At 37.1% G+C, this 12484-nt stretch overlaps 1 protein-coding gene across 1 annotated transcript; it reads right to left on the bottom strand.

The window, feature by feature from the left end:
• Positions 1–2449: 2449 nt before the first annotated feature.
• On the bottom strand, positions 2450–12201 carry rab31 (RAB31, member RAS oncogene family). The gene is made up of 7 exons (XM_073491410.1): positions 12073–12201; positions 10483–10562; positions 9169–9250; positions 7539–7610; positions 7037–7143; positions 6435–6544; positions 2450–5204 (listed from the first exon to the last, which is right to left on the bottom strand). Exons 1-7 carry the CDS (start codon positions 12106–12108, stop codon positions 5107–5109), a joined length of 585 nt encoding a protein of 194 aa, XP_073347511.1. The 5' UTR covers positions 12109–12201; the 3' UTR covers positions 2450–5106.
• Between the last annotated feature and the right edge of the window lie 283 nt (positions 12202–12484).

Genomic DNA, 12484 nt, shown 5'->3' with positions numbered 1-12484 from the left:
ATAAGTAGTTATGAGGGAGGTCCCGCCCAATATAACATAGTCACCATGTGTTGATGACTTGATTTTAAAGGCGCACTATGTAGTTTTGAAGAAGAAATTAAAAATTTAACATTTACAAAGTACAGTAATATTTATTTATTTATAGAGTGGTATAATTTGTAGTCCTAAAACCAAGAATTCATTAACATTTTTGCACATCCCGTTCCCTCCCGTCAAAGTCAATGGGTTTTCTTTTAATTGGTTTTCAGTTAAATGTCTGAAATGATGGTTGTCAATTTAGAAGATTATTTTTCAAGAAAGTCACAGTTGGTCGTAATTAAAGTCAAATATCATCTAGTTTTGTGTTAAATCGCTCTACATCGTCTCGCTCAACACACGTCACTAACACCAACATGGCCGCCAACTCGGCACAGAAAAGGTAATAACAAGATGAAAATCACAATAAATCTGGTCATATTGACAATTGCAGTTATGTGAAAGGGTAGTTCGTCAATGTTGTGAGCTGCTAATATACAGGAGCAGCTCTACAATGTTAAAGTTACGGGTTTTGGTGTCCATTCAACAAGACGATGTCGCTATCTGTTGGCTGTGTCGTCTTATATTTCATTAGTTTTACACAAACTGAGACTTTCTTGACTTGGACTTTTATCTTTTAAACTGACAAACATCTTATGTGTAGTTCATGACGCAATTCAAAGAGGATCAAAAATGATTTGTCTCTCTCCATTCACTACTGGCTCTCCATAAAACAAGCTGCCCTCAGAGGAAAATAAGGTCCCCAGTGTTTGAAGTTGAAAAGGTGGCAGGGTCCGCCAATATAAACAGTATGAAATTGTGTTGTCCTTTAAGGTCAGTTTGTTTATTCGGTTTATTCAGTCAGGAAAACTAAGAGAGTTTTGTTTATTTAGTTTGTTTAGGCATAAAAAATCAGGAAATGAAGATCTTTCTCTTCTGATTAAAATTTCTTTCCCAAAACTACATAGTGCACCTTTAAAATCACATCATCAACACACGGTGACTATTCTATGTTGGCCTGGGCCTTCCTCATAACCATTTATTGTCTATAACCTACACAATAAAGATAAACCTCAAAATATATCATTTTCAAAATCCAATATATTCTTGCAATAGGGCCACTCCTGTCGGAACAATTACATGTTATGTGGGATTATGGGGCAAAGTCCGTTCTCACAAGAATACTTTTTGAAATACAATTTATTATCGGAATAATACATATATAATATATATAATATAATCATAAGTTAAGTTTCTCATGAACATCATCCATCCCCGCTTTTTTCTCCACACATTAAGTTAGCTATTATTAACTGTGTTCACCCTCTTATAAGTGCTATAGACCGACTGTCAATTTCAAACAGCACATTATCACCACAGTATTATTTTAATGTTCTTCAGATGGCACAAATTATGTAGAACTCACCAACAAAGATGGCTGTTTTTATGTAATAATTAAATGTAGGTGTAGGATTTAATAGAGCCTTTGCCATTATTAAGCAGGTCAAACTGCAGGGTCACTGTCAGATCTGTCTAGACATAGCCACAAAGAATCCTGCTGGGTCTGAATGCTAAAGTCAGTGCAGAAAAGCATCAAGGCACAGTTTCTCTAATAGGGGCTAGTCTGGCTGCAAGGCACCTCTGACTGGAATGAAGTGAAACAAAAATCTTTTTGGTTGATGATGATGTGAGTCCTTAGAAAGAAGAATATTTAAAAGAAAAGAAAATCAGAAATAAATTGTTAAAGATATTTATGGATAGGAATGCTGATGTCTCAGACAGTGTGTTTGCCCTCTTTGCTCTCTTAGAGACCATTGACAACTGTCAGCTATGGTTAAATCCATCTCCGTGACAAGAAGTGTAGACCTCCCCTCTGTAAGCTGCTGAAGGAATAATCCATTGCTGTGTACTGAATAGGGCTCTGTAGTATGCTCCACTCTGCGTGTAATTTGTGCAGTTCACAGCTTTTAAAAGATCATGTGAACCATGTATGTGCAAAACTAACACAAGACGAATTTGTTAAGCGTTTCTTCTTTTGGGGTTGAAGTAAACAGGTTATGTGAGAGAAATACCACTTTTACAAAGTCGGAGCTTCTTATAAGAGTTAGGAAGCAAGCAAAAATTTTAATTTCAATAAACCACGGTGCACTGTTCCCACTGTTCTCACGTACTGTGTCTGCAGTGACTGGACCAAAAGCTTCATCTCATACTGTGCAACCAAATAGTGTCATTTTCACATGACGCCCGGAGGTTAATCCAAGTCACGACCTTTTCTTAATGAATCCCCTCGTCTCTCAATCATCTGTCAACAAAACTTTAAACATGCAAACATGAATGAGCAGCTATATTGTAATCCTTTAAGAGGGTTCTGGTGTCTTTAATATTTAGAAACACACACCTTTTCGTCAAGTAACCCAAAGACAAAACAGAAAAATATAATAATCACTACTTTATTACATTGATTAATATACAAAGTTAATCTGACCTACAGAGGATACAGGGAAGCATGACTTATGCATACATTATAAAGATGGCTGCAGATAATTGGCAGTTTCAAAGTTGACTGTTATACATACAATTCCTCTGTACTGGTTAAGTCAAGTCATTCATGCATTATTCTAGCAGTATGCACTTTTTAGCCATGTCATACATTTGTTTAGAAAAACATTTAAAAAAGGCACTTGTGTGACGACGAATATAATCACTGAAAATCTCTTCACAATGTCAATATTTAACCTAATAAAATATGTGCTGCAATATGTAATTTTTTTTCTCTTGTAAGGAGGTAATGTCATGCCAAACTGCCTTTAAATATCTCTGTTTTGTGACATTTAGATCAGTCTGCTCGTAAATTTGACCTCAAGCAGTTCCTAAATCAGTTTCCACCGTCAATTTCAATCTCATCACTGTGTTACATTTTAGTGGAAAATTCTACTGATATGTCTGATGTAACCTTGAAGTTACACATCCTTGTTGAATATATGCAACACACATTTTCCCGTGGGAACTCAGGATTCAGATCAAGTCAGGTTACATCACTTTCTGGTAGGTTATGTACTGTATGTTTAGTTACAGTAAGCAAAGCTACATTAACTGGCAGATTTTTGAAGGGAGTTTGGCATGACTTTACATTAAAGAGAGAATGATACATATTAGGGGTGGGAATCTGTAGGGACCTCAAAGATTCAATTTGATTTGAGTCAGGAGGTCCACAACGCGATTATAAAATGATTATCAGTGCATCTTGAGGAATCGAAACTTTTGATTTGTATGCATGATCTATTTTTTCTCACTGTTTGACTCCTTGCCACTTTTAAAAGTTAGTGTATTTGTAATGATCCATAATTAAAATAAGCGTGACACATGTTTGCGTCCATTACATTTAATTTTTAAAGGAAGATAAGCATGAAGTAGTGACGCCTATGCTTTACTGTACGTCTGTTACATTTCACTATCCACTTGGCTCAACTAAGAGGAACGTACTGCCGGGTCTTACATCATTTTTACAGATGATGATAATGTTGAGAATTGGTTTTTAAATTTCCACTTATTTACTTTTCTGCATCGAGAAAGATCGCAAAACATCTACGAATTCATTTTTCCCCCCACCCCTAGTACATATCAGTAAATTAGACTGTAATTGCAATACAAATTACAAATGCAACCTCACTACCTCTTCATACATGTTTTAATTTAGATTTTTACAAACATAAACATGTTTTTTAAGCTAAGGAAATTTAAAACAAGAAATACTCATTGTATATCTAGGTCAACGTTCATGGCTACTCAACGCTCTTATCAAAAAATACTGTTCAGGAGTAGTGTAACTGTTTCAACACTTAACACGTAAATCCAAATGAATACTATTTTAAATGTATGCAAAAGTGCTGTTATCAATTTCTCAAGTGGTCAAATCCAAAGGCACGACTGCCGCAGAAACAGCAGCAAACAATGTGCATAATCTTAGTTTACACAACAGGGCAAAGGACTATTTTCACTTTAACCCTTTTTCCACTTTTCCACGCCACTTGCAAGCTAAAATTAATTGGTTTAGGACTAAATTCCCATATTTTTCTTAAGAGTTTGGTTAGTATATAGAACACAGCCCTTTTGGCACAAAGAGTAAAATACATGCAGGTCAGGACAGTATAAATGTAACTCATTTTCAGGTTCAACCTCATGTTTGGCAGTCATCATTCCCTGTAGTGAAATCTCACACAACACATACTTTCAGCATGTAGAAAACATCTTCAACAAATCACTATGTAAACAATTCTAGTATTGGTCACAGTGTTTCAACAGGGGGTGTCATACCGTAATTACGATTTAGGCCTCTAAGCTGTCCATTCTGCAACAGTACAGTTGTCCCTTATACAGCAAATGTGTGTGAAAACACATGACAGAGTGGAATGTAAAGCCGCTGCATTTGAGCTACAGAACTGAATGCTCGTCTAGGGTTCGACATCGACAACCTCTTATTCAAATATTCTAATTTAATTCTATACATGAGTGATACATACTTGTACATAAAAGCTCGATGGAGGAAAGGTGTTGCCTTAATAAAGGTTTTTAAAAAATTACATTTTAATGTGTGCGATTTAAGAGCCACGGTGCGATGAAAATCTAAAGAGCAGTCGACTCTTAAAACGAAGATGCAGTTGCATCAAAACCCGCCTTTAGAAAGCACATCAGCTAGATCACTTGTTGTCAATTTAAGGATTTAAACTACTATGGAAAATGGGAATAACTGCCTCTTTGTAGTGGTCTGAAGACAGAAGACAGAAATCTTAATGTAATTCATGTAAAACACCACCTGAGGGGGACAAACTGAAGGCTTTCTGCTTCCTGACTTCATCAAAGCCAAAACTGCTACAAATAAATGAAATAATATTATGTGCAATGACACATGTAATACTGATGGCAGGTTTTTTCTGTCATGTTGCAGTTGACCACACCTGCAAGCTGACCTCTGTCTGTCCACTGTCTTGTCTTTACCAGGAGTAAGACACTGTGTGCATTGTGGACTGTGTGCTGTGCTGGTGGAGTCCGTCTTTGTGCTGTGGGAAGTAATCTCATCCGCCACCGTTGGTACTAGCAGCACCTCCTGGTGGACGGAGGAGGCTGCCTGGTGAGTTTGAAGGAATCGTTGCTGTCCACCTCAGGGTTTTCAAGGGGTGGTATCTGTTTGCCTACACACACAGAACAGGGTGTTGTATTATTACTACTGCAGTGTATATGGCAGTGCATCCTGGTTAACATCCACTACACACAGCCTTTAAATATATGCTGGCCACAGTGCCATATAAATACATAACACAATACCAGGGATACTGCTTTTCTTAATACAGTTCATACTGAAAAAACAAAACATGCCAACAGCTAATCACATGAAAGAGATTTATTTCTAGAACGTCATTAATTAAAATAAGTAATTTGAGATGTCAAAAACAAATATAATGGACTGTGTCTGCCATACATCATGACAGAAACATGCTTAAAACTTACAAAGTTGAAGAAATGAAAGCAGAAGGAGGCACGATTACTAAAATGTCAAAAGTTTTTAGAAACATGAACAGTAAATGAGTCATATTAGGTTAGAAAAATTACAAATTTTTCAACTTTTTGGTTTCATACCAGAGCCCAACTGATATATCAGTTGGCTGATATTACTGGCCTATCACAGATATATCAGTATCAGTGTATACGTTGTTTGATATGCAGCGTTACAATATAATAATGCAGAAAAAAATATGCTTAGGGTAGTTTATAATTATTACATTCTCATTGATGGCTCCTGTTTCATTGCACTGATTTCATTTTGGACAATAATGATTGTGGTTAAACTGTAAAGAATAGTCGGCCTCCTTTACATATCTATGTCAGATTGTGTTTGATAACAGCATTCGAGGGAACATGGCTAACATTAAGTCCACAATCAGTTGGCCTCTATTTCATACCGTCAGATTAGTCCATCCAATGTTAGATTACAGGACACAACAGCTTAAGGTTGCATACTAAAGGCTTCTCCAGCATTTCTTTGAGTATACCAGCCTTCTTCTGAATAATACAGTTCAGTGTTATCATGACACTGGAATTTCTAATTTCGATACAATACCTCGAAAAATAGATTTTTGATACCATGGGGAAAAATTGGCACAACATTGAGGAAACAACATCTTAATTTTTTAATTAAAGCTTGTGTACTGTCTGTTAAGCAGATCAGCATCTAAGTGAATTTACTTCTGATCACAGCAGTGCGTGTGAGGGAGAGCAAGAAAGTGCAGCTGGTACATGTGAATCAACACTGCAGATCATGAGTACTTAAACCATTTCAAATATTCAGGATGTATCGACACTAGTACAGTATACACAGACGCACATGATGCAGACACAACATACAGGAAAGGCATTAAACCTACTGATTTTCTGAAAGAGCTCCTCAACGTTGACAGCATTTCTGGCACTAGTCTCGATGAAAATAGCTGCAATAGATTCAGCAAACTCCTTAGCTTCCTTCATAGGAACTTCCCTGTAAAGGAGAAGGAGACTACAGTAAGTGAGGATGTAAGGGTCCCATCATGGCAAATCAACATTTTAATCATCAATCACTTTCATCCATTTCATCTCTAACTAGTTTCTGTGAAAGTCTGCGGGAGATGAAGATATAAGGAAGAAGGATAAGGGTGTTTTGGATAATAATGTAAGGTAACTTATTTTACAGACATTTTCAGAGGCTGTTCTTCCTCCTTGTGTTGTCCTGCTCCTGATAGCTGCTTTTTAAAATCACACAGTTGTTGGTTGCACACAAAGCATAACATTTTGACGTTGGTTATGTCAAAATGTCACACGCCTTTACCATCCTGCCCGCTAACTTTTCTGTATAAACATTAATTTAGCATTACTACCTCTGTTGCCACCTCATAGGAAGAACAACTCCCGTCTTTTCGTACTTTATATACAGAAAAGCGAAGCAGAATAAAGGCCTTGAACTGCCTGAAAAGAAAAAAGAAACAAAACTCACCTGATGTCTCCTAAATCATTCTTGTTCCCTGCTATGGCTACAACAATGTCCTCTGGACCGTGTTCCTTCAGCTCCTTCACCCACTTCTTCAGTGTCTGGAAAGAGTCCTGAACAACAAGAACACACCACGGTCACCTCTGGGATGGGCTCTTTATGAGAATGTGGCCCAACATTTTTTACAACTTGTGTCATACATTCATCACATTAGATGATGTTTTTCAGACAAGTTTCCATTAACAGACGAGGAAAGAATGACATTTGTAGGTCATGGAAACAAGGCATCCCAGAGTGATGGAAAAGTAATTGAATTTTACGTCAAGTGTGAGACCAGCCTCTTCTCTGCTACAGTGGGACAGTTTGGGGTGAAGGGCATTGCTCGAGCCCCTCAAGAATTGGCAGGCAAGTCAGAAGTGTTGTTGGTAACTCACTTTTTCATCTTGGTTATGGATTTGGGACCACTAACCATGTCACCACCCAACCCAAGTTTAACTGTTATTCTTACCAGTTTAGTAATGTCATAGACAATGACGGCAGCAGCTGATCCTCGGTAGTACATAGGAGCTAATGAGTGGAACTGAAAAAACAACATATTTAAAGAAGTTAGCATGATCAATCAATATATCAAATTACATCTTATGTGTATAGCAGAGTTGTGCAGATATGTAAGTGTTTTATAAAGATGACTTCAAAAACAGTCTATGGCCATTTAACACAGTCTTTAATATGGATCATTAAACATGCTGGGTTAACCCATAAAGACAGAGCATACTGTACTGTGAGTAGACTATGCCCATACATTCTTAAGTGATGAGTGGCTGATGGAAAGTGTTATTATGTAGCTCCTAACTATGAAGGTTTCTCCAGTGTTTAAAGGAATGTTCATAGAGAGAACTGTTTACAGCCTTGACATACAATTTCCAAACTGTTTTCAAATATCCCTTCAATGGTTCTGATTGAAAACAGTTTTGTTTACACCAAAATCCAATATTTGCATCCTTAAGACCCTAGCAAACATGGTGAATGCATTATCTTCCACAAAAGCATCCAAATCTTTATTTTAATGTTTTCATAACCTGCTACATCGCAATGTTGTCTTCTTTCTACTGGCACACTATGCTCCCCACCTTTGGAACATGCTTCCCAAATATCTGAGGTCTGCTAAAACTGTTCATTTAAATTCAGGGCTTCAAAAAGTATTGTTTACTGCAGCTGTCAAATAAATCAGATATCTTTAACTATATATTTGCTTGTCTTTGGATTTGTTTTTATCGTCTCTTAAATACATTTTAAATATGTTTCTTCAGGTCTTATTTTTTAATGGATTTCTATGCCCCTGTAAAAGCACTTTGAATTGCTTTGTTTTTGAATGCTGCTATATAATTAACCATATAAATAAACTGTTGATACACATTACCACCAACTGCAGTCAGCAGAAATGAAAAGAAACAGTAAGGAGGTCCCCTCATCAAGAGCCCCATTTACACTGCACTATTATTTCGCCTTGCTGTGTGTATAAAAGGTACAGAGGTGGAAAGTGGGGACAGTCTCGTTCTGCCTCCGATTCGCCAGCAGAAGTAGTAACAGAGCCGTAACAGACTGGGGCTGTGTTTTGCAGGCGCTGGTCCTTTCAGTATAAAAAAACAAAGGCAAGCCTTCGTTACAGCACTATTACAGAATCTCTGTGCACTTTGCTTCTTGGTTGTACTAATTTTGGATTTCTGACAGTCAAAAGTGACAATTGTAATGTTATACCCACAGATAAAGAGGACTTTAAACCACGGAGAAACACAGGTTTCAAGGTATCATTTCACACACTTACTTGTTTTTCAGTGCTGTGTGCATGTTTGACAAGCCTCAACTAAACACAGCATCCCCTCCTCCATAAAATGAATCACCGTGAAGATACCAGTCATGTGACCTTTGAACTCCACGTGAATCATCCTGTTTCACACCTAATAATATCTTTATGTCATGAGGACCTCTGACAGTGAAATGATTGTGTCACTGCCAGCTTCCTGGTGCAATATGTCACGGAAAATTAACTTCTGAAAAAACGTGATTCATACAGTCATGTGTGTTAACTTAAAGCTAATAGTTAATAATTGAGGAATTTCTGTTGTTGATGCGCTCACCCTTTCCTGTCCGGCTGTATCCCAGATCAGAAATTTGTGCAGTTCATTTCCAGACGGCACTGTTTTGGTTAGGAATGATGCTCTGTGGATGATAAGGAGCATTTCACAACAATGCTTCGAAGCGTGTTCTTTAAAAAGGCACAGGAAACAAATCAGTACAAGTCAGCAGGAAACAAATAAGATGTTTGTCACTGAAACCATGTTGCCTGGAAGCACTGAGGCCCACAAAGCAACCATCAAAAAGGAAAGAGCCAACACAGTGCGAGGAGTGATAACAGTGGGCTCAAACATTTTTCTAGATATGACTTAATAACTTAATTAATCACTAACTTTTAAAAGATCCATCTCAGTTTATGGCAGTTATTTGGTCTATGAAATGTCTCAAAATATTTTGTTTTTTCCACAACACAAAGATTGTCAGTTTACCGTCATAAATGAGTAAAGAAACCAGAAGCTATTCACATTTAATTAGCTTGACTTTCTTAATAAAAGTACCCTAACTGATTAATCAATCAAAGAAATAGTTTGTGATTATTTAAGAGTTGAGGACTAATCAATTAATCGTTGCAGCTATAATGTCTAAAAAATCCTAGTAATTGGCCATAAACATCTGCTAATTCTTATTTTATAGTCTTTTTTTTTTCTTCTATAAAGACATGGTAATCATTTTTCTGATAGCAGACTTAATATTAGTCCCTCTGTTAATCAAACTGTTCTAAGAGTTTAAGTACTGAGGATTTGCTCTGATTTCTATGATCAGTTATACTATAATCAGCTATATGTCAGCTGACTTCACCAAGTATAGAATAGTATTTATAGAATATTTGATCAGAAATATGTATTTATTGTGTAAAAGTGGCTTGAGTTAATACTGCATGCACTCAAACTGAAATAGATCGTAGCCCATTCAGACTTTGAACTTGATTTGATATCAAACCCGGACTTTATTTGGGACTACAAAAAGTGTTGAGCAAAGATGGCTGAAGCTGATATATATATATATATATATATATATATATATATATATATATATATATATATATATATATATATATAAATAATCTCTTGTAGGACTGTACAATTAATGGCAATCCAAATCAAAATTGCAATATGGCAAAGTGCAGGAAGCTGCAATTTTTTGACAAAAGTAAAATGTGTGCAGAAATAGCGTTATTATGCAGTGCTGTCGTGTTTACCAGATGTAAAAAAACATTTGTTTGGTAAATACCCCGACAAATAGTAGCTAGCAGCCTTAATCTCTTGTTGATGATTTGTTTGTCTCTGTCTTTCTATGATTTGTAACAATGCACTCACCCTATTGTGGGACTTATGTTGTGGTCAAAATGATCCTGAACGAATCGGCACACAATGCTGGATTTCCCAACTCCAGTGTCCTGAAAAAGTAATGTAGCACATTAGTCACAGCACTCCCAACACACACATACACAGAGTCACAGGTCACTATTGACCCCTATTGATTAGGCAACTGTCTGGTCACATGCACACCCCATCAGATAGGTTCAGATTAGTCCACGAATTCCACAACTAGCTCTGAATTTATGGTCAATATTACTTATTTGTGCAAGACAATACATCTCCTAAAGCTAAGCTAAATTAACATGAAAACATTAAAGGTACACTGTGCAGTTTTGGAGAAGAATTTCAAACTAAGAATTTTAATATTGATAATATTAATTAGGTAATAATGCAAACTCTTTTTTTCCCCCCATAACTGAATAAACAAGATGTTCTTCACAAAGTTAAACAGTGTGGTGTAGCGATGACGTTTTATTGCAAGTAAGCACATTAACATTCAATTGTGGAACATTTAATGATGTATTTTATGTCGTAGAGCAAAACGTGTAAATATCTTCAGCCTGTGGTACCCACAGACCTTATTTCAGGCATTGGCTTTGAAACGAGGGAAGCGGATGTGCAAAAATGCTGACTGATTTCAGGGTTTTAGGACTACAGACTGTACCACTCTACTGTGTTGTCCTTTAAGAGTCGGTCATGAACACGAAGAGACTTTGTTTATCTAGTTTGTTTAGGCATAATAAAATCAGTAAATGAAGCTATTTCTCTTCTGATTAAAATGTGTTCCCTAAAAATACATAATGCACCTTTAAAAGCTTCTTTGGCTGCATGTTATTTATACTCAATGCCCTTTGAGTGATCCAAGCATTAAGACAGCTCTTATCCTGGCTTTAAATAGTTAAAGCTTGAGTAAAATGATCCCATGGATCACACAGATGGTCATGTCTACCTCTCCGAGCAGAGGGGTAACCAAAAAATGGTGAGGACAGACTGTGGTCGGCTAATAAAATGCTTGGTGAGCATGTCAGTGGCCTGTGGAGGAATGCACAGGCCTGGTAAACGTTAATACAGCTCCTAGAGGTCTCCAATTCCCCTTTACTTCATTGATAGACTCCCACTTTGTAGTCCAAAATGTCTGTGGACATCCCTGTCACCGTCTATAAACAGGGACTGCTGTGTTTTGCTAGCGCAGCAGGAAATCGAACGTCTTGTAGCGGTCGGTCTGATGATGACGTAATGGATGCTACACTGTCAGACCGTTAAAAAATAAAGACAGACACATGCAGTAAACTACATTTAGTCGATTTAAAAGTGGAAAACAGACGTACACGATGAGGAAACGGGTGGAAAGGGACTGCTGCGCCCACCGGTCGATTAGCTATCGGTTTTCAGTCAACTAGCTAACAAAATAAGAGTTAAATCTTCAAGTTTTCAGACGACGATAAAGTAGCCAAAGGACGTTAAGCTAACCGACATTTCGCGTTAAAGCTAGCTAGGTATCTCTCCGTTAACGTAAAATAATGTTTACTCGCAGCAGACAGAAGGAATTTTCCCCAAAGTGGATCCACAAAAACATCTGCCACTTACCCCTAAAAGGCAAACTTTGAGCTCCCTTATAGCCATGGTAAGTTCTGGAAGTTTTTAAATCATAATTTGTCAGAGTTCATCAGTGTCTTTGTTCCGTCATGCTTGAAAATCAGATTTTTTTTCTCTCTCTCTCTTCTTGGATAAAAGAGAAACCCAGCCCCTGAGACAGACAGGCTGACCATCTACTTTCAACTATCTGTGAAGCTATGTACATGACAATCACAACTTCCGGAGGTGATTTTCTAAATAAAACCGGCGTAGCCCTGTGCACTGCATAGTAGAAGAAGAAGAAGAAGAAGAAAAGGGAGAAGAAGAAGAAGGAAGGAAGGAGGAGAAGAAGGAGAAGAAGAAGTACATCTTTTACAGAGAAATTCATTTTTTTCACTCTGTTGTTATTTCTTTTTTGCCTACA

This window comes from Pagrus major, chromosome 21 (assembly GCF_040436345.1).
Source record: "Pagrus major chromosome 21, Pma_NU_1.0".
In the NCBI taxonomy this organism is placed as follows: Eukaryota; Metazoa; Chordata; class Actinopteri; order Spariformes; family Sparidae; genus Pagrus; species Pagrus major.
Note: the sequence above shows the minus strand (reverse complement) of the source record. Positions and strands in the feature narration are given on the sequence as shown.

Coding starts and splice junctions, on each gene's coding strand:
- rab31 (XM_073491410.1), bottom strand. CDS start 12,108: ATGGCTATAAGGGAGCTCAAAGTTTGCCTTTTAGGG. Junction 7,144..7,538: donor TCTATGACATTACTAAACTG/GTAAGAATAACA, acceptor CTTGTTGTTCAG/GACTCTTTCCAGACACTGAA. Junction 6,545..7,036: donor AATGATTTAGGAGACATCAG/GTGAGTTTTGTT, acceptor TCTCCTTTACAG/GGAAGTTCCTATGAAGGAAG.